This window comes from Danio rerio, chromosome 5 (genome assembly GCF_052040795.2).
Source record: "Danio rerio strain M-AB ecotype USA chromosome 5, GRCz13ab, whole genome shotgun sequence".
NCBI lineage: Eukaryota > Metazoa > Chordata > Actinopteri > Cypriniformes > Danionidae > Danio > Danio rerio.
Genome location: NC_141025.1, coordinates 41,437,529 through 41,461,390, shown reverse-complemented (window position 1 = coordinate 41,461,390; position 23,862 = coordinate 41,437,529). Strand labels below are relative to the sequence as shown.

Here is a 23,862-nt window from a genome sequence, read left to right as displayed (position 1 = left end):
CTCAATAGTATTTGATCTCATGTTACGCACACCTTGCTTTTATTTTTTACAATAATAAAAACAACACATGACACGCTCAAAACACTTTAAGGACATTTGTCATATAGATACTTTTTACAAACATGAACACAATAATTATTCAAGCTTTCTCAGTATTGTACCCATGTGTATGCAAACTCATAAAGTGTTTAAACCTCTGCACATGCTGAGCTTGTCTCCTTGTGAAATGCAAATTCAAACAAAGTTGTGCTATAAATATCGACGCGCTGACCATTAGGATAGCATTTATTCATTTTCTTTTCAACTTACTCCCTTTATTAATTAGAGGTCTCCACAGCAGAATGAACAGCCAACTTATCCAGCAAATGTTTGTATTAATTTATTATTTTCTATTATTCTAAAGATGTTAGGTGAATGCAATCTTATATTAATGAATAAGAAGGTTTAATAAAACTTTATTAAACAAAACATTTTGTAAAAATGAAGCAATATAATGCAGTCTATATTTAATGAGAATTTTATAAAAACCTAAATGTTATAGGGGCTTTATACTGCAAAAAAATAGCTGTTCTTACTTACATTTTATGTCTTGTTTCTAGACCAAATATCTCAAACTTATTTATAATCTAAAAGAGGATTTTCTAGACAAGCAAAAACTTCGGTCATATTTTAAGAAATAATATGCTAAAATTAACAGAGTTGTTTCTAAATCAAGCAAATTAATCTGCCAATGGGCTAAGAAAAATAATCTAGTTTTTCCTTTTGAAATAAGACTATTTTGCTAACCCCATTGAAAGATTGTTTTGCTTGTTTTAATTTTCACATATTATTTCTGAAAACAACTCAATATGCTTTACTTGTTTATGAAATACTTTTTGATTTATTTATTATTATAATTTTTTTTTTTTTTAGATATGGACTAGAAACTAGACAAAAGTATTTTTTTGGAGTGTACTACCACTGTTGCAGTAGGTTTCATGACACTCCCTGTCTATTAAGTTGAAATAAATAACAGTAAATGAACTTGGCAAGTATTCAAAAGGGGCTTGAACCTGAGCCTTGGCTTGAGCTCAGATCCAGAACTATAATACTATGTGGAAAAATGAGAAAATAGAGGATGATGGGCAAAATATTGATGGGATGGCACAGTGAATGTGGTTTATATAAACTCATATTCATGAATGACAGTACTGAATGAACAGGCTCTTCCTGTGCCTGCGTTTGGAGCTTCATCACGCATAATACGAACAGTCTTGTACTATGAATTTAAGCGCAATGCTACCATCTAGTGGTTAAATTCGATAAACCATGGCACATACAGTACCTTGAGAAAATGGTTTGGTGTGATATAATGCTTTTGTAAAGTATACTTTAAAAAGGTTTTGTATCTCACCACTATGTACGAATAGCAGCTGCCGCTGGTCGATGTGAGCTTGAGTAAAGTTCATGATTGGTCTGTTAGGGGATGTCTTCAGAGCCAGGTGACCATTGCTGGGTTGAGTGATGATGTACTCCAGCTGCTCAGGAAGTGTGTCTTCATCCTGTGCATTCAGATCCTCTGGGGTGATCTCTGTGACCGAGTCAACCCACACCTGAGTAAACAAATAACTTCATTATGATTATCAGTGCTGGAAATATTTACAGATCAATCAAATAGCATTTTGTTTTAGCCTAAATTTAGATCTAAATTTACCATTATGAACTCAGAAATCCCCCCAAAAAACTTGTTTGTACTGAGACTCTGCTGTGCCCTGAGATTCACACAAATATTCATATTCATATCCACTGATTTAATCTTACTCTAACTAGCCAGTTTTGGGAAAACTTAAAGCTTAACTCGCTTAATCTGAATCTTTATTTCTTTATCAGATACAAAACAACAGTACACAGAAGAGGAGAGATCCTGACTTCATCTGTATACAGTTTGTAACAGTTTAAAAGTAGAAACACATATACTAACAGTTTCATACATGCACATTATGCATACTGAAAGTAATATTATCAAATTAATCATTTAAAATGCACTACATTGTAGTTTGTTCTTTCACAAGATGCATTTTTAAACAACTAGGGGGTCAAAAGTTTGTCTAGTTTTAAAACAAACAAACAAACAAACAAACAAAAACTAACACACACACACACACACAATTTTTAATTTCTTGTGGCTATCTGAAAAAAAGTCTATTTTGGAGTCTCTAAACCCCTTTCTGGCAAGTGACCCCAATGCACCAAAATACATAATTCATTTGTTTGTTAAATAAATAAAAGAGCAAACATGCATTTTAAAAATTTAAATTTCCAATTCAAAATTCTATTCTTTTCTAGACTTCTCTGTTGATTTTTTTTCATCATAATGTTGGATTCTGAGTCTGTCTGACCTACACTACAAAAAAATACCAAATCTCTAGCCTACATGACTGTATGAGCTATCTTGATCTTTAGCTTATTTGATTGTGTTGCGGATGTATGAGTTCATCTAAAGTCATGGACACTAAATTTCCAATTTTATGAAATTAAAATATACTTTAATTTAAAACACGATTACACTTTAAACGGGACCTAATATATAAAAATAACTTTGACAAGGGGTTTAAAAAAGTCTAATGGTAAAAATGTATTAATTGTATTTTTTAAAATCACACTTGATAAAAGTATGCAGACACATTGACATTCCACTTCGAAAGGGGAAAGTCCTGTCCAGTAGTAAAGATCTCTCCCTCATTAGCATAAGACATTAGTCTTGTTGTTGAATCTGCCACTATGCTGACACATTTGTAGCTTCACCTTCTTTTGTAAAAAGGGCAGGGAACATGACCTCATTTAAATTTAAAGCGACCATCACCAAAATTAAGATTAAAGCCTTAAAAAGAGCAGTTTCAACGAGTTATAAAACATTATTTGTGTGGTATTTTGAGCTAAAACTTAATATACACACTGTAGGGACATCAGAGACATACACTCACCAGCCACTTTATTCGGCGCACCTCTCCAAATTCTCGTTAACGCAAATTTTACATGGCAGCAACTCAATGCATTTAGGCATGTAGACATGGTCAAGACAATCTGTTGCAGTTAAACTGAGAATCAGCATCGGAAACTGAGGCTACAATTTGCACAGGCTCACCAAACTTGGACAATAGAAGATTAGAAAAACGTTGCCTGGTCTTAATTTCTGCTGCAACATTCGAATGGTAGGGTCAGAATTTGGCGTCAACAACATGAAAGCATGGATCCATCCTGCCTTGTATCAACAGTTCAGGGTAGTGGTGGTTGTATAATAGTGTGGGGGATAGTTTCTTGCCACACTTTGAGCCCATTAGTACCAATTGAGCATCGTGTGAATGCCATAGCCTAGTTGAGTATTCTTGCTAAACATGTCCATCTCTTTATGACCACAGTGTACCCATCTTCTAATGGCTACTTCCAGCAGGATAATGCGCCATGCCATAAAGCGCAAATCATCTCAGACTGGTTCTTGAACATGACAATGAGTTCACTGTACTTAAGTGGCCTCCACAGTCACCAGATCTCAATCCAATACAGAACTTCAGGGATGTAGTGGAATGGGAGATTCGCATCATGGATGTGCAGCTGACAAATCTGCAGCAACTGCGTGATGCTATCATGTCAATATGAACCAAAATCTCTGAGGAATATTTCCAGTACCTTGTTGAATCTACACTACGAAGGAGTAAAGCAGTTCTTAAGGCAAAAGGGGGTTCAACCAGGTACAAGTAAGGTGTACCTAATAAAGTGGCCGGTGAGTGTATTTTACATTTTGTAAAAAGGGGCATAATCGGTCCCCTTTAAAAAATTTAAAAATAACTATAAAATACATGCAAGTAATGAACTGAAGAGAAACAACAATCAGCAGTCTGTGCACCTGATGATCATTTGATAAAGTTTGTTCGCTTTCTAGACTTTCAGCTAAATGTTATAGTCATCTGAAGGCTAGACTGAGCAGTCCCTCTAGCAGATACAGTTTGCTCCTCCACACACCATGAAAAAAAATATTGTATGATGTTTATATTTACATCGTATTTAATGTTGTTTTGGAAAACTATCAACCCCAGTCTGGAAACATAAATATGTTTCCATACTTTGATATATTTTTTCATACTTTTCTATTCCTGGAAATTACTCAGGTCAAATTGCATATATTATAAACTGCATTAAAGCCCTGTAAAAAGTTGCAGCGGGAAGCCACCTTGTGGTCCCTGCAAATGTTTAAAAAGTTGTATTTGGGATCAGGATCACTTCAGCAATTAAAGCTAGAGGAAAGCCTAGCATAAGTATTGTGAACCATCATTAAAGACAAATCCCTCAAGTTCAAAACCATGACACTGAAATGCCTTGAGGAATCTAAAGCATGCAAAGCAGCCCCTTTGACTGTCCCTGCTCTGTGATCTGTGACTGAAACTACTATTAAACCCAAAGTCAATGATTTACAAGTGTACAATTAGTAGCTTTTGGTTCAACAACTGTGCACTCATCTCTAGTCTTCTGTGACCGTTGAAGACCAAAGACAATGTCAATACATGGAAGCTAAAATGGTTATATCCCACCATCTTGTCTCTAGATCTCAACAGAGTTCTCATACTTCATAAAACATTCTCAGGACCTCAGCCGACCTTAGGCATTAAACATGTATATAGTATTCTCACCCTGAGGACCCTGTTGGCTGTAATAACTGGAGGTTGGTCATTTACGGCTATGATCTGGACATACACAGTCCATGGTGCGCTGTGTTTTCGCAGGTCTGTATCATTTGCTGTAACAGTGAAGTGGTCCTCTAAGGTCTCTGTGTTATCATGGACATAATAGATAAATTCCTGCTCCACCTGTCATGTCAAAATAACAAGATACAAATTTAATTGAACAGTTCAAAACAATTATGAGTGATTGCCAATGGTTTTATACTGTGTTCTGTAGTAAAACTGGGAAAACTTTACCTGCTTCCTTGTAAAGTACGTTGTCGGAATCCCTCGGAAACGTAAATTCTCAATGTGGCCATGAAGAGGACCCTCTGAGACATAGTACACAAAATTAAGGCCTGAGAAATGTGGGTTTGTTACTTTGATGATGTCCTCAGTGAGAGCTTTAGATGCTCCTTCCTTCAAAGTGATATTGGACACCTCAATGGGTATGAGGCGTGGGATGATATCCACAGACATGATGATGTCAATGACCTCTGCGACCCCGTTGCTTGCTTCCAGAGTGAATGAATCACTGTTTTGGCCAGGATCCACCTGCATATACTGAATGTTGCCAGCATTGACATCCCACTGGGAAAATGTCACTAATGGGTCCTCTTTAGTTCCTTGGTACTGATCTTTACCCTCAATAAAATGCCGTAAATGGCCATGAGATGGAGGAACTTTGACAGTGAAAGTTATTTCTGAGGGTGAACTTGCCTCATGGGTCACCTGAAGAGAAAAAGACAGTGCTTTATTTTTGAATATGCAAGTTGGTTCATCCTAAACAAAGGGTGTCCAGACTTTAACCTTGAGGACTAATATCTAGCAGATTTTAGAGGGAACACAATTGAACGAGCTAAACAAGGGCTTTGTTTGAATTACCTCTTGCACCCACATCCCCCATCCCCTGCATCAGTCTGCAACTATAGTCAACATATGTAGTACTATAGTTTCCCTTTTTCACCAGCATGGACCAGGTTAGTGCTCTTGCTAGTTCAGAACTGGTTCCTCTGACAAGCCTTCTAAGAACTGCTTTGCTTTTTTACGGGCTAGAGAGTTATTCTAGAGTCAGGTCAGTCATCACTAAAGGCAGCGCAAACCCATAATCACCAAATACAAACACACCATTTATTGTTTTTAATACTAAAGACTTTTAAAAAATTTATATCAGCATTCAAACACAGCTAATCCAACAAGTGTGAGTGGCAACTAGTTTGGTTAGACAGAGATTAGTAGACAGAATGAAGTGTTTGTGAAGTGTGCCATATTTGTAAAGACTGAGGAAACAAACAATAATAATGGGCCCTTTCACACACCTGGTGCAATGCAAGCGTTTTTTTCTTGCTTCTTTTTCTTATTTCTTGCATTTGGGCTCATTTGTACGTTTGCTCATGTGAGAATATAAATGTATATAATCAAGTTTTAAATTTACAGAGATATTTATATAACTGAAAAGTAAAATTCTTTGGTTTTAAGAATTGTCCTTTCATTGAAAACTATAGCAGGCCAAGTGTTGGGAACTTTTTATCCTCTTGACTGTGCTTTTGGCTTTGTGGAAACTCTTTTGTTGATCAACTTGTGTGGTCTGTGGCTGGGCAGGTTTCTAACACCTATGAATGGGCAGTATTAGTTCAGGGCTGGGAAACACCATTTATCTTGCTGACTCCAATGCTTCATGTACATGCTTTGCTCAGCCATCTCCACCTATCCACTCCATTCCTCCGGAAAAAACAAAACAAAAACAGGGCATCTTTGTCCTTAATTCAGTCTTGTTTCAGACTTCTTAAACTTGCAGACTGCAAACTTGTAAGAGACTCCTGTAGGCTCTTCCATACTCGTGGACTTCTTGAAGACGCTGTTTGACAGCAGACTAATCAACTCGATTATCCAAGTGGATGCTGCACACTGGTGGTGGTGTACGGAGACTCCCCTCATGATTGTGAAGCACTTTGGGTGTATGGCCATACACAATAAATGCGTATATAAATACACATTACATTACATTACATTAATAATGTGGCCCATTTGGAAAATGATAAATTTGGTCCAAAAGATGGAGGACAAATGTGGGCCATAGTTGGCAAAAATGCGGCATAGTCATTTAAGGGTAATCTGTGTCTAAAACTAAAGTGGCTCACACGTGTAGGTGCAAATGTGGTCCAGTTATCTCAAGACATATGTGAGCCACTTTTGGCAAATATTTGGCACAGTAAGCTCTGGCTAATGTAACTGTGAGCCTAAAGTGGCCCAGAGAAGATATGGGAAATGTGGCTCGTTATTTTAAAACATATGTGGACCAAATAGACTAAAGTCACTATCATGGAGAAAAGTGTTAGGTTTAATTGGGCTCATAGCCCTGAACCTCTTAATATAAATGTTCTTTTGGGCTGATGTAACTTTTAAGAACTTTGCTTGAAAAGATTATTCATTACAGCCAAGTAAAAACAAAAAAAAACAATAAACTTAAGTGAGGCACAACCTGTGATAAAATAATATAATTCACTGATGTAATCCAATTTTTAATCCATTATTAGAAGTAAAATAATAACATGCTTGCGCATGCCACAGAATTATGAAGGTTTATAAGCATAAAAAAATCTATGGTTCAACTACTGTTCACAGAGACATCAATAGTCAGTGTCATAGTCAGCAAATTATGAAAACTGGAGCATCAATAAGCTATATAATGCATTCATACTGCAATGCATGCTGGGATTTTTGTACTTTGCCACACCCAGCAGGTGTAGGGTGTGGGCCAAATCTGGGCCAAATTGTGGCCCAGAATAGGGTCAGTTCTGGTTCATTTGGTTAAATTCTGGCTGATCTGAGATACTGATATGGCTTAATTGTGGCCCAGATCTGGCAAACAGAAGCGGACCGCCCAAGTGCCATCATTCCATGCAGTATGTTTGCCAGATGTAAGTGTCTGGTGTGGGCCGGATTTGAGCCACGTGAATTTTGTTAGCTGGGGATAAACCAAGACTGGAGTTCTATCAATTGTCCTAACAAATGAACAGCTCTTGTTAATAGTTCAGCATGCTTTCACATTCGTATTTGACATTAAATGCACATTTACCGGTAAGAATGATGACATCCTGCCCTAATCATCATTCTCTCTCCATATACCCATACATCAAATTACATACCCATAATACACTGGTTTGTAAGTTCATTGGATTGTATTGCTTTCTTGCAACAATCGATCCGCTCCAGGGTTTGTTTCAATTGAGCCAATTGTTTTGGTGCGAATCCGAGCGCAATTGCTGGTTTCATATTTGCCAAAAAAAGAACCGTGCTAACAGGGGAAACGTGCCAGGTTCCGAAACAAAAGTCTAGGTGTGAAGCACCTTGAAGTCAATGTTGCAGTGTTTTTTGTTGAATTATGAAGTTTTTGGTTAAATAGCTTGTTAGTGATATGCACATAGGCAGGTCCACAATTTACATACACATTGCTTATACCACACACAGGGATGTTCAGCACCTTACAAATACTTTTAAATATGAAAAATGTAAGGATTCAAATGTAATGATTACAATTGTTTACATAAATATGAAAAAAGCCTATATGTCATAATGCATGGTCATTGCGTGTATCAAAATTTGCCCACCTACCTATTTGCAGTAATAACAAATGACATGAGCTAATTACTTGAAAAATCGTGTCAGATTTAGAGTGTCTATAAACAACCAGTAAGCAATATCAACAATATTCAACAATACTCTTAACAATATTCTGCTATGTAATTAGCAATTCCCTCATGACCCGAGTGCAACTCGCACTTAATGGGAACATTTTGTTTTATTATCTGAATGATTTTATGCACACTGTGCCCAAAACACACCCAAATCTCATTAAGAGAATAAGGACAACTCTTTTAAATCATGCGACGGGCACAGCAACCATTTTTCTCATCCTTAATAGCGCACATGTGACATGCGCTTTAAACCATGCTCTTTGATTGTTAAAATAGAGCCCAATGTATTAGTGTAGAGTTCTAATGTTATTTCAAAAAAGTGTTCAAAAACCACTTCTGTTCTTCTCATTGCTCATGGTAACCCTGCCTTCAGCCCCTGAAGCAAGCAGTTTGTACTTCTAGACCAGCAAAGTTTTGATGCTATAAGAACCTTCCTAATTCAGAGCTGGTGTTCTGGGTGTCAAATGACAAAGAACTGATTTGGAACTAGGCTCTGGCTCTGAACCAGCACTCAAACTGCCTTGGTGGAAAGGAGTATTGGAGTACATGAAAACAATTGAGTGTGTTGGGAGGACCTGATTTCATGTTTGCCATTACATAGTCATCTGAATCTTGGCAATCTGCCAGTTCCAGTAGTAATGAAAATATTTATCTTGGGTTGTCATGAAAACTAGCATATAAAATATCAAACTAAACACTCAATAATTAAGGTCACTGGTTTGTGTCCCCTCTGGGCCAGTTGGCATTGCTGTGTAGAGTTTGCATGTTCTCTCCGTGTTTGCGTAGGTTTCCTCAAGGTGCTCTGATTTCCCCCACAGTCCAAAGACATGCAGAATAAGTGAATTGGATGAACTAAAATTGACCATGGTGTATGAGTGTCTGTGTAAATGAGAGACTGTATGGGTGTTTTCCAGTACTGGGTTATGACTGGAAGGGCATCAGCTGTGTAAAACATATGCCAGAGTAGTTGGCAGTTTATTCCGCTGTGGCGACCCCTAATAAATAAAGGACTAAGCTGAAGAAAAATGAATGAATAAATTTAAAAATTACGTAAAAATCATTGAACTACAATAAACTGTACGCAAAATAGATCAGTGGTTTGAACGTGGATGGATGATTCAACTGCAGATGCATGTTTTGATAAGATGCTAATATTAATTCAGGAATCACAGTGTATTATGGCTATATTCTAGCTACTGAGTGTACATCAGTTGTACACATTATTTAATGTGCTACAGGTTTGAAGCAGTGCACTCGATACATCTATTATGGTTTCGAACAGAAATTTAACTTTTTCTCTTTTTAATAATATAGGCGGCCATTTCAGATAAAGTCAAGGTCTTCATGATACATCTATACATCTATCAATGGTTTTTTGAGCATAAAACACTGCAGAATGTTAGTTCCTTTAGAAGCAGGACACCCCTGTCCCATAGGTAGTATTGGAAAGCCTCTTTTCAAGAGTTCACACTTAGCTGATGATTGATAATAAAGCTTGTTTGGCATGCTGTCCTGGGAGAGAGCCCTAAGCTCAGAAGTTCCTTGAGCCCTGGGCTACCTCCCGTTTCATCAGGAGAGAGGGGAGTCTGAGTTCAGGTACTGTAGGTCTCAGGATCTCCACCAAATTTGTTTGCTCAGCCTATACCTTGATTGTTAGGGATTGCCACGCCGGAAAGAACCGCCAACTATACACATATGGTTATGCGGTGAATGCCTAGTGCTAAAACACTCATATATTGTGCAAATTTGGTTTATTCAATTCACTTATACTGCATGCCTTTGGACTATGGACGGAAACCGGATTACCAGTGCGAGCATCGGGAAAGCATGTAAACTTCACACAGAAACACCAACTGGCCCAGCTGGGACTCAAACCAGCAACAGACAACAGCGCTAGCCACCGAGCCATCCTTTTTGGCAATTGTCTATGAAAGAGAGGGAGGAGTAGGTGTGGATGAGAGGATTCTTCAAGGCAAAGATGACTAAGGTAAGGAAATCTGGTTATTTATGTGCGTTTTGATCCGTCTGATTGGTAAATCATATGATAGCTAATGCTGGACCAGCTGTGGTCAATCATAAACACGTGATCCTCTTGAAATTAGTTTATAAATAAACTTTACTCATCTGTTATTTCCCCAACACTGTTTAAACCAATGATAAAGAAATCCAATCTATAACACAATTCCTATGATGCATTAAAGTAAGGCTAAAAAAGCTTCATTAAAGCATCAATGAGGTTGATATTTACCTTGAGTTTACTGCTCTCAATCTTGACTGGCTTCCCCTCTTCTACCAGCAAGGTTTTGTTATGAAGTATGATGGGTGGCCTTTGATGGCTTTCCAAGTACACCTTCACAGGGACTTTAACATCAAGCTGAAGGTCCTTTGCTTCCACCAGGAGCGTGAAAACATCAGCAAGATTATTACTGTTGTCATGATAATAAGACAAAAAGCAATTTCTCAGGTCATTTTGGGTGAATGATTCTGTCTTGCTGTTATTTAAATACAGACTGCCATGTTTTGGAGGCTTTTGGATTTTGAATGTTATTTCATTGTCATTTCGTATGTCAAGGTTTGTATCCACACTCAAGTTAGCATGACAAAGCATCTTGGCTTGCCCTTTCTGTATCAACAGGCCTGTATTGTTGCCAATTTTTAAATAAGCATCCTGTGCGCTAATATCCAACAGAGAGGACACGTAGTGTTTGCCATCTGACACAAACAGGACAAAACGGCCAGAGTTCATCCCGTGGTGTATGAACAGCACTCGTTTCTGTTCTACGTCTTCTTGACGAAATTGATACAGCTTGTGTGAAGTGTCATTCACAAGAACCAAATCGCCCATTGGGATACCACGCCGAGTATAGACAAGCTCGCCATCACTAAAGTCTGAATCTGAGTCATGATAGCACAGGTCCTCGAGTGTAAGCAATCTCTGTTTGTTTCTGACAACATTAAAAACTTTGTCTACGATGCGAGTGGGTTTTTCATCGTTCACTAGTTTTATAGAGATATTAAATACACCCTCCTTAGAGCCAACATCATTTTCTCTAACATACAGCTTTGCTACAGGGCTTGTGGAGGCTATGAAGGTAAAATCATCCTGAGTTGTTTCACTGTCATCATGAACATACATAATACGCTCTTCAAGAACATCCTGATTAGTAAAGGACATAATTTTGTCAAAGTCTTTGGTAGAGTTAGACATTAACATGATTCGCATTAACTTCCCATGGTTTGGCGTCTTTGTAATTGTGTAGTAGATTTCTTTAGTGCTCAGAGTTTCAGCAAACAATTCATTCTTTGTAATAAGTTTACTTTCACCTTCAAGAAGTGACAGTCCATTGTTTGTCATGAAAATGCTGTTGACATCTGCTTTAATGTTGATTGTGAAAATGTGACTAGCAGAATGTGCATGCTTTGAAAATATGTGGAAAACAAATTCATCACTGGTATCCTCAAATGATCTTTCTAGTAGTTGATATTCAACCTTCAGATCTGTGATGTCCCTTTGACAAAATGTAGAATTCAAATCCAACTTGGCATTTTTCACTTCAATAATTCCTCTTCTTGGTAAAGTCAACAATTTAAAACAAAGTTCGTCATCAGTCAGACTTACACCATTGGCTTTTACATACAGATGATCAGAGTCAATTACAGCTCTTGTAATTTTGTCCAGCTCTACAGGTTTGTTGTTCTCTATTGTGTAGTTTATCCACTTTACAGTAATTGGAAAAACAAGTTCTTCACTAGCTCTGGAGGCCACAGTTACTTTACATTTGAAGTGGTCCGTGCTATTACTTGTTTGAATAGACTGATAGGTGCTAAGGTACCTTAAACGGCCCTTTTCAAGAACTCTTTGGGAAAATGAGCTGGTGATCTTCCATTCTCCACTTGAGTGCATCCTTTGGAGCTCACCGAATTTTGGTGGCTCAATCACATCATAACGAATGTCAACCACCTGCTTCAAGGCATTGGTCCACACAGCCAGTTGGTTGGTGCTTATCAGGTACATCTCTCCTTGAGTCACTTCCAGACCTGTGTTATTGGAGATTTTATACTCAAGTGCCACAGCCATGATTCTAAGCACAACAGTGTTACTCACTTTCTCTCCGTCACTAACTCTCAACACAATCCTAGAGTTCCTCACACCTGTGTGGACGTAATGTATCTTGCCATCTACAAGGGCTGCATGGGAGAAAGAATTTAGTGATGTACCTGGATTATCTTCATTTTCCAAATACCCTGCATCAGCATTAAGGTTCCCTAACACAGAGTAAACAAGGTCTGTGTAATTACTGTCAATGTCTATGGCCTTCAGAACATCAGTGGTGAGCTTCTTTTTGGAGTTCTCCATAAGAATAAACAGATTTCCTTCAGGTAGACTTAACTCAGGGGCGTCATTGGTTGGTGTAACGGTGATGTTAAATCGATACAGTTTGTGTCGCTTCAGATAGCCTGGTACTTCCTTTCTGCTATTGGAGAACACTGAGAACATGAAGAAGTCCTGTGGGTCTTCAGATCCTCCATGAATATACATGGCTCTGCCGTGCCACAGATCCAGCATGCTGAATGTATGCTCAGCCTGCTCCTGGTCTACATCAAGCCTAAGTTGACCATGTACCGGTTGCTCTTCAATTCTAAAAATGATCTGAGATTGACGAATGCCAAGTTTCTTGAAGTCAAGGTTCACTTTTATATGTTTTGATTCCAAGGATCCCCGACCTCCTTCTGGGACAACAAGATTCCTAAGCTGTAGAAAATTGTGTCCGTACTTCTTGACAAGACCTTTCGCTAGGGTGGAGACATCAGTGGGTGGCAACTGAGTGACAGAGTCACTGGAGAGGGTTATTGGGCTTACTGTTGTACTTATATCCAGCTCCTTTTCAGGTTCACAACCAACAGAGATGTCTTTGGTTACTACCGCACTGGGAAGACCCATTTTGACATCATTTATTTTAATATCTCTGAAACATCCTTTAAAGGAACCCCCTCTAACACGTTTCCCTGCTACTGAAGTAAGGCCCACCTTTCTGACCTCAGAACGTGTGCTGTCATCGATTCCCCCAACAAAGAGGAAACCTTTCAGATGAAAGGTTTTTGATCTGGAGCTAATGGTGGACTTTACAGACTCTCCATCAACTGTGAGTTGGAGGCTTTTGGGGGTAAAAAAGAGCTTGACATTGTGCCATCTTCTGTCATTGATAAAGGAGAGGGAACGTAGCTCTGTTTTACTTCCATCTTTACCAATCAATGCAACAAGGAGGCCTTTCTGAATCTCCAGGGCCACAAAATCTCCTTGTCGAGCCGAGTTGTACATGATGATTCCTTCTTCAGCTGATGTGTGGAATGAGCATTCAAAAGTCCATTCATGCTGGGCCGTCCAAGGGGGAAGAGATATATAAGCTTGTGAGCTGAAAAAACTAATAGGGTCATCCTCATTTGCAAAAAATTGAGGACTGCATCCTAGGGAAACCTCATAGACGTTTTTAAACCCAGAGTATGGCCTTAATGATGAAAGGAGGTTGTGCTGATTAAATATTACTTCATCAAGACAACCACGGAATCCACTAAGATCTCTAAACAGATAGGTCTTATCCAAACCTCCCGATCCACCAACATACAGGCCATCATTGATGTGCAGCACTCTCTCCTGGCCTGGCATTTGCAGGGTAGTCTTGGAGTGGTTGTCCACCGTCATTGTAACATTGTGGATGTCATGGAGAAGTTCTGCAGTGTGCCAGGCCAGATCATTCAGCTGGGTTCCACTGTCTGAGAGAAGAATCTGCTCTCCAGAGCCCAGATCCAACCTTACCTGTAAATGACAGAAATAAATGAAAACAAAGTGTTCGTATAGTTCAAGTCAGAATTATTAGCCCTTTTTGATTTTTTTCCATTTTAAACAGGGCAAGGAAATTTTCACAGTATGTCTGATAATATTTTTTCTTCTAGAGGAAGTCTTATTTGTTTTATTTCGCCTAGAATAAAAGTAGCTTTTAATTTTTAAAAAACATTTTAAGGTAAAAATTATTAGCCCCTTTAAGCTAATTCTTTTTTTCGATAGTCTACAGAACAAACTATCGCTAAACAATAACTTGCCTAATTTCCCTAACCTGCCAGGTTAACCTAATTAACCTAGTTAAGCCTTTAAATGTCACTTTAAGCTGTATAGAAGTGTCTTGAAAAATATCTAGTCAAATATTATTTACTGTCATCATGGCAAAGATAAAATAAATCATTATTAGAAATGAGTTATTAAAACTATTATGTTTAAAGGATTGGATTGAACTGATGACTTCTTCTGCATCATATGAACGTATGTTGGCAAGACTTCAGGACTCCACCCATACTTTTAATCAGAAATGGGGTAGCTTTTAGCAAATTTGGAGAACACATAAAAAGAAAATTGAAGGGTTGTCAATTTGACTGTCTGTTATATTGTTTTCGTTTTGCTATTATTTTTATTATAATTTGTTTATATTATTTTATTGAATGTTGATTTTGTATTGTGAATTTTATGTTGTGTGGGTATAAAAGTTCAAAATAAAATACAGTTCAATTAAAAAAAAAAAAACTATTATGTTTAGAAATGTGTTGAAAAAAGCTTCTCTCCGTTAAACAGAAATTGAGGAAAAAAATAAACAAACAGGGGGGTAATAATTCAGGGGGGGCTAATAATTCTTACTTCAACTGTATATTAACTTATACATAAAACACAATTTATATTTTGTACAAATTCAATAGCCATAACTGGTTTCAATGGTGATCAGTAGGGCTGCACAATATATTGTTTCATCATCAATTTTGCAATATGCGAATCTGCAAGAGTCACATCGCATGATCTGCAATGTCGAGTTAGGATTATAATTACCCAGAAAACCCATGCAAAGTTTAGCCCAACACAGTGATTTTTTTTTACGTGACTGTGTAAGACTTTAAAAAAAATGTAAACTATTTGGCCCCAAAAAATTTTAATATTTCTAGCTTAACAAAGATCATTTGTATTTCATTGTTTCTACAATGAAACTACATTAGTCAAATTTTCAAATGGATCAACAAAATATTGTCATAGTGAATAGTGTTGTTGATTAGTTTTAGTTAATATGTAGTTAATTAATTGTAATCTGTTAACAGTCAATTATTGAATTAGGTAATAGTTAATAACTTTGATGAAAGGTTTTGATGCACTTCAAATGTTGAATTTTCAATACAGTGTTGTTTTACATTTGATTATTTAATTTCTGTACCTCAATACTGTTCTCCACGGTTTATTTCATTTGTATCTTTGTTTATTGTATTAATTTACGCTTGTAATTTGTTTATTATATTTCATGCAAATGCATTCCTTTATGTAAACTATGCACCCATCCCAAAATTAGATGATTTTTTAATCATTTTGTGTAAAATGTACTCAAATAAATAAATATCACAGGAAAAAAAATATTTGCGATGCCAGTTTTTTTTCAATATCATGCACCCCTATTGCTTAGATCAGTGTCCAAACTTGATCCAGGAGGACCGGTGTCCTGCACACTTTAGCTCCAACTTCCTTCTACACACCTGCCTGGAAGTTTCTAGTATACCTAATAAGAGCTTAATTAGCTGATTCAGGTGTGTTTAAAGGGGTTACAACTAAAAAATGCAGGACACCATACCTCCAGGACCGAGTTTGGACACCCCTGGCTTAGATATGTCTGTTAACATAATACAATTTTTCCAATATAAATATGTTAGTTGATTAAATAACAAATTGTTTCAGCATGATGATCTGAAATAAATTTAGAAAAATTTCATTTTAGGCTTTGGTCATTAAAGGGTCACGAAACACCAAAACACATGTTTTGAGCTGTTGACAGTCGTATATGTGTCCCACACTGCTAAAAACAGTGTAAATTGGTTGTTTTTGCGTTATTTCAAGCAAATTCGTACTTCCGGTTGGAAACGAATTTTTGAAGCTGCGTCACGGCCATGACATAATAGCGTTGTATTCCAGCGTGCAGACTGGACTTCTGTGCCAGAGTGTGTCTTATTACGTCTTACAGTGTGCTGCATTAATGCATGAGTAAAGCTTGGTTCCAACCAATCAGCGCGCTCTATTGTGCAACTTCATTAATATTCATTACTTTCACAGTGTTTAGACGACAGAGACACCACGTTGTATTGGCAAAACAAGCATGAAGTGTTGCTTTTATGGTTTGCTGCAGTTAAGTTTCGTTATCATTTTCTCTCTGTGAGAGCTCAGACTCACGCAATGGATTAACAGTGTACGCGACTCTCGACAACAATAACTTACGTGTCTAAGGAGGATTATTGTTTACCTGAGAGCTGTTCTCATCTGCAAACGCTGAGATCCGGATTCGCTTTAGTCTCCTCTTAATAAAGACGCTCTTGTTGCTGGTGATTGTCCTGTCTCTACAGATTTGGTAAGTCAGCGAACAGTGCTCTTTGTTTATTCAGTTTATTCGTATCGAACAAACTATTGCACCGAGTGTAAACATGTTAGCACCACAACCAAACTTTAACCTCGTGTAGGGTTTTTACCGCATTTAGTGACCGGAATAACACACGCGGCTTTCTGACGCTACCTGCCGTGTGCATCTAAGTTTCTGGGAAATGCTGAGTTTTTTTTCTCTCATTCACCGTGCGGTATCAAACATTGCATGAAAAATACACGCTTAGAGCAGTTCCTCGAATCAAATATCTCGTTTGTCGCGAAGGAGATGACTGAATTCCCTGAATGAAAGAGCCAAACTGCAGTTAAAGTCCACCATTTAATAATTTGGCAAATAATTCGACTACAGATGTCCATGTAGGTTAAACACCATCACTTTCTCCTGTGTGTGTCTGTGTGTATTTTGATTCTGAAACTCGCGGGTGCCCAAATAGACACTCATACACCATCCCACTTTTCTTCTTCCTACACTCCCCCCTAAACAGAGCTGGACACGCCCACTTTTCTGACTTTTTCCAAAGTAGAGGTGTGAAAACACCCTGCTGAAACGAGGGGGTTTCATGGCCGTTTAAAGAAACAGTCAAATTATTTAATCTGCACTTAATTTACACTTTAGTACAGTAATAATATTTTTTGGGATCATTAAGCATTAAAATTCCAGGATTACACCAAGTTCATTTATTTATAGAGTACATTTAAAAGCAGTCCCCAGACTGATCAAAGTGCTGTACATAAGACAAAGTAAAAATAAAAAGACAGAATACATAAGAAAACAGATGAAAATGTAAAATGTAGCATTAGAAATGACTATTAAAATAATCTCAAAAAGCCATGCTAAAAAGGTAGGTTTTAAAAAGTGACTTAAAAATAGATAATGATGTAATCTCAAGGGGCGAGGTGTTCCACAACCGAGGACCCACCACAGAGAAAGCTCTGTCCCCTCTACATTTCAGCCTGGACTGAGGAACTGAAAGAAGATTCTGATCACTTATCCTAAGAGATCTCACGGGAGTGTAAAAATGAAGCAACTCTGAGAGATAGGATGGGGCTAGATTATGGAGGATTTATATACCAGTAAAAGCACTAATAAATGTCCATTTAAACAGCAAGTACTTTACTCACATTCAAAGAAAACTTCAAATTCATGAAAGGATCTTCCCAAATAAAACCATTAGCATGTGTCGATTGATTTTATTCCAAATGTCTCTGTGCTTACATGAGACAAACTTGACAAGACTTGTTGAATACTAACTTCTTACTTCTAGCTTTTTCTCAGCTAAAAGCAATTATAACTTCTCATGTACTCAAAGAGAAAGAATAGCAAAAGCACAATTTGATAACCTTAAATAAACGTGGGAGTTCAAAGATCTTTTCTGTTGCAGGCAAATTGACCCCAAAAAGTTCAGTGCAATCTTTTCTGTTGTAGCCCAAAGACATCCTCTATAAAAGAATCTTCCCTGAGTGCCAGTGAGGCAAATGCAAAAACCAAAATCCATTTAATAAATTCATGCAAAGTTTTTGAAGTGAATTGTGGAATTTAATTTAATATGATCGAACTCATGCATACCCTCCAGTAATGTATCTACTTCTCTCAACACCATCAGCTAAGCTCACATTCTTCAGCTCTTAAGTCAATCGTCAGGTTTGTTATGTACACCTCAACAGAAGGTGCCAAGGCAGAAGCATCGGTAGTGAAGTCACTAGACTTTAAATAAATATAGCCACTTCATTTTATCTATTATTTTAGAGAATGGTGATAATCTGTGTATTTGATTATTTCATGACGCATTCATTGTTGGTAAAATAATCTGTTTAATTCGATTCTTTTCATCCTGAATGGATCTAACATGTTTCCACATGTTAGCTTTGTTGTATTAGGTCTAAACATTGCTGAGGGTGAAATAGCAGCACGTGACTCACCTGCAGTCTGCCAGCATTCATCTCCAGCAACAGGAAATCATTCTGCCCTGCAGCCAGGAAAAGCAGGCCGCTCGGGCTGGAGGTGCGGAAACGAATGTGCAGTGTGTTACGGCTAGACGACTCTGTTCCTTTTAACTGCACAAATCCATCACCATAAAATGAAGCTGCACAAAAGAAAACATCATACATGATACCTTTTTTTCTGTCCTGAGTTCTCAATAAGTTCAATCAATTTAAATTCATCTGACATCCCTTTCACCTCTTTGTTTATACCACAAGTATTACAGCTTTTTCCAATTGTTTAAACACAATTACTTGTACTTCAGACACAATGACTACAACATGTAACTGATGCACCAACCCCCTGAACCAATTCTGCTAAATTACAAGCACAATTCCTGCTTTACACTCAAATTGCAGGTTTAAAACACACTTTTTTCAAAACACTACACACAATTCTCTGCATTTTGCACAATTTTCAGGCAGAAAATCTGTTGTTTTCACAAGGAACACACTGTCATTCACAATTGTAAAGTCAGTTGTGCTACTTTACATACTAACTCATCACATAGGTAAACACCTGACACACAGAATTGCAATTTAGAAATCAGAGCTCATCTGGTTCACAACTAGTTTACTGCCCACCCATGTTTTTTAGTTGTGTATCACCCCCTTCATATTCTCCATTTCTCAAACCTATTGAGGATTTTTTTTCTGCCTGGAGATGTAAAGTGTATGACCGAAATCCACACACACGTATACCCCTTCTCCAAGCTATAGCAGTTGATGCTTTTTGTGGATTCGCCATGCAAAGGGATATTTCCCCCGCTGCTTGGCCAGACCAAAACAGAAAAGAGTATGCAGTAAAGCTGTTTTTTTTTACTGTGACTGTATTCAGTAAATACTTCTGTTGATGGCATGTAGACCACGTTATCTGCAACTTTGTGTTGGTTGTGATGAACACTGTGTACACTGTATTTGTGGGGAAAATACAGTAAAATATATTTGATATTTGTTTGTTCTGTATATTCTGAAATATTTTACAATGCACTTCTGTAGGCCTACTGTCTAGTAAAGTGTAACACTGAACAAAAAAAAGGCTTACAGAAAGTCATAATGATGAATGGAGAAGAAGTCATAGTGTTTTACATTAAGCACATCAGTGTTCAACTGTTTTTATAATTGTCTATTTATGTGATGGTTTGTGTGTGTCATTTGAAAACAAAAGACCATTTTGAGAAGAAATCACATTGTTTTGAACGTAGAGTTTCATTTTGCAGAAGAATTGAAGAGTTTTGCCCAATGTGTGTGTGTTTTGTGATTTGTGTGTAGAGTTATGACAATATGAGACATGCTCTTAGAAAATGTGTGTAAACAATTGGAAAAAAAACTGTAATACTGTGATTTACACAACTGTTAATTACAACACTTTAAACAACTTGTGATTTGAAAATATTTGATTTATGTAGAGACACTTATGCGTCTTGCACTCTTCAAGCCACAGAAATCCATAAGTATTCAATATTTTAAGCCATGTCAACAAAGGTTATTTATTTATTTGCATTGGATGAAAACCATTTTCAAAGTTTGCCAAAACTTTCTGTCATACCTTAGTATATCTATAATATTTTTACATGTGTTTGTTTGTTTTTAGGACAAATCTCCAGCAGAAAAGATCTCCAAAGATGCCATTTTAAAGTGTAAAGAAATCTGTGTTTTGAATCCAATGAAGACAGCAGAATTAAATGATTCATTTGAATAATTTAGTCTGACATGTTTACTGCTCCAAAATATTTTAAATGTTTCTTAAAATAAAATCTATTGTGTTCAAAGGGGAAAAGTTCTATTTTTTTAACCAGACATTTAAAAAGAATATATTTTAGAGCAGTAACCACAATATCGTGAAACCGTCATATTCGTCCCCAAGGTTGTCATTCAATCAGAATCATATACCGGCCAATGTCTATGTAGGAAAACTATTTAAAATTCTGCGAAACTGACTTCATTTCAGAATTGTAACATAAATAGTGAAGTAAAATAAGACAAATCAGAAGGCACTAGTTGTATTGTTTTCTCAATTGATGTGTTCTAACCAAGCCTAATAACTAAGAAAGGACATTCCAGAGGTGACATACACACATAACATGTTTGACTTTGAATGATCTAAATACTAAATTGTTTGTAAAAGTGCAGAAATATAATGCAGAAATTGTGTGATTTGTTAAAGAATTTTATATTAATGTTAACAACAGGCGTATTTGTCAGCGATTTAAACTGTCATGAATGTTACATGCTTACAAGGCTGAAAGTTCAACAATTTAGTCAAAACACTACTGGGCATAGCATTAAAATAAATTCACGCATGACTTAATTTCATCATATAAACACAAACAGGGTTTAGCTTATGCCAGGACTAGCCCTTATTTAAAATAGTGTTTATGCAGTTAAAGTCTGTATTATTAGTCCCCATGTTTATTTTTTAGGGTAATTAGGTAAATCAATGTATAACAATGGTTTATTCTGTAGACTATCAAAAAAATATATTGCTAGGTATGTAATAATATTAACCTTAAATTTTTTTTTTAAAAATGAAACAGACTTTTTTCCAGAAGAAAGAAATACAGAATGAAATACTGTGAAACATTTCTTGCTCTGTTAAACATCATTTGAGAAATATCTTAAACAGGAAAAAAAAAATCACAGTGGGGTAATATATATATATATTAAAACACACTACTGCTGTGCAACTTGAGACAAATCAATGGCACTGACACATTTTAAGATATATCACTGCAAGTTATTTTCAGTTAAAACAAATAATGCAGTTTAGGACTAACTTTAAGTCTAATCTGAAACTGGTGGTACAGTATATGTTTCACCTAATATTGTTTTGGATAAATTATACAATGATTTATCGCTTGTAAAATGCAATTTGATACTTTTTCCAAAATGCCATGTCTTCGTCTGTTCATTCTGATGCCATTTTAAACCTATAGTTTTTTTTGTGTACAAAATATTAAATAAATAAATACATTATTTATATAATACAAAATATTATGAGTGAAACAAAATTTTAAATATCCTCTTTGCCTTTCTAAATGAAGCCTAAGTTTGAGGTAGTAGGACACTAAATTATTGCAGAAATGACATGTTTGGCTTAATTATACTTTAAAGTTCCATTTTGGTTTTCTTACAGATTTGAAATAAAAGTGACTGACTGAATAAAACAGCAACACTTGTCTTTATAGGACAGGCCGGATGGCGCCAGGGAAGCACCGTGATACCCATGTGCATGTGCTGGCATGCTCTGCCCTGACAGCACCCTGTTCTCAACATAAAAGACTCTGACATGGCCACATTGTCTTAGCCCTGCTGTCCATTGATGGAGGCCTGGACGCAGCTGTTTTCCCAACTCCACATCACCCTTTAATCTACACTAATGTGCTCTGCACTCTCATCTATGTCTCTCTCCAACTGTTACTATAGTATTTACACCCATCAATTAGCATGTGTACAGAACACTTCTACTTCAGAACTGAAATGACAGCACTGAGGAGTAATTCTGTCAAACTACACAAGTTTGTTGTGGTGTCATTATTTGTTCGAGGTAAAACAAGTGCATAAATAAAGTTTCCTTTTGGAATGAATACTTATTAGTTTTAAGTCCTTTTTTTACAATGCTCAAGGCACTATGCAAAGTTCAGTGAAGCAATGTGATTCACTGAACTTTGCATGGCTAACACAACAAGCCAAATAATATTGAGAAAACATGACTCTGGAATAAGATTATATTAAAGTCTACAATGCAACAATACTGCTTTGTATTGCTCTAACAAAAGGGAAAGACTAACAAAAAACCACACAACAATAATTTTAATATTATTATTAATAATAATAATAATAATAAACATTAAAATTTGAGGTCAAATTTTGTGGTCAAACCTGAACTGACAGTAAGGGAGAAAAAAAAGGATGCCACACTATCTTTAGTCTCTTTTTATCACACAACGAAGTCCTGCATCTGACATCTTGTAGATTTTTATCCGTCTGGACAATGGACTTCAAATTACAAGCACAGACAATAGACAAGCAGTTTCAGAGGAAATGCCATAGTGAATTGCAACACAAATAAACGAAATGCAACAGTATAATACAAATGCAACAAACATATTTGCTAAAACACTAATGTTCAAATGTCACCACGGGAGTCTGGAAAGGATATTTGAATAATGCTGGACAGATCTACCAGTTTCATATGTTGTGCAAGCCTTTTTTTTAAATCAATGGCCATACAAAAAATATGACCACTTGAATAAATATCAGGGCTAATATGCTTTCATAATGCAGTGATTCACCAACATTAAGCAAGCATTTCAGTGTTATTAATAATGTGCTGTTTTCTGTACCTGGCTCTGACATTTGGCACAGCTGTGAATATTAAATTTATGGAGCCAAAATTGGGCACAATCAATGTTATCTGTACGTAATAAATTCAGACTGCTGTCACATTATTTTGGGTTCATGGTTTGGGAGGCACATTCGAAGTTGGCAAATTCCAATGAACATGCCTCGAGTATTAAAAAGCCAACTGTAAACATGCATATTTTAATATATTTGTTTGTATTATCGTCAGTTAATCCACAAAACAGCTGAAATGGCAAGAACAGAGAGCAGCCCGTGAGAAAATCTCGGTTATTCGTAAGATTGCCATAATGTCCTTAGGAACAGTGAAACCACTTAGAAACGTGATATTTGGTGAAAATCAAGGTATATCCCCTTGCACTTGCTGAACCATACAAAGGACATGTTTCTTTCAAACAAAGGTAAATATACTTCCGTTGTCTTTCCTGCTTAACATTAGCTAACGTTATACATTTGAGCTGCAACTTACCCCCTTGCGCGAGTCCGACAAAGAGCAAGAGTAGTCCGTTTAAAAGGATCACCCTCATTTTAACACAAACGCAGAGTTTTCATTCCTTATGAGACGGAGAAAGGGTCTGTTTTAAAATCATTGTACAAACTCGACGCGGCTCGGCAACTCCTGACTTTAAAATCTTTTTCCCAAACTTGTGAGCTCGAGCAGAAGCGGGGGAGCAGT

The 23,862-nt window shown here is 36.8% G+C and overlaps 1 protein-coding gene across 1 annotated transcript in view; it reads right to left on the bottom strand.

The window, feature by feature from the left end:
* The window catches only part of cspg4ba (chondroitin sulfate proteoglycan 4ba), a 34,658-nt gene extending 10,796 nt beyond the window's left edge, over positions 1-23,862 (bottom strand). Inside the window, exons 1-6 of the mRNA XM_087253742.1 lie at positions 23,656-23,862; positions 18,765-18,928; positions 10,641-14,207; positions 4,953-5,426; positions 4,665-4,841; positions 1,394-1,592 (exon numbers count right to left, since the gene is read on the bottom strand). Of these exons, the coding sequence (XP_087109868.1) occupies positions 1,394-1,592; positions 4,665-4,841; positions 4,953-5,426; positions 10,641-14,207; positions 18,765-18,928; positions 23,656-23,713 (4,639 nt within the window). The 5' untranslated portion in view covers positions 23,714-23,862. The remainder of the gene's footprint in view (positions 1-1,393; positions 1,593-4,664; positions 4,842-4,952; positions 5,427-10,640; positions 14,208-18,764; positions 18,929-23,655) is intronic.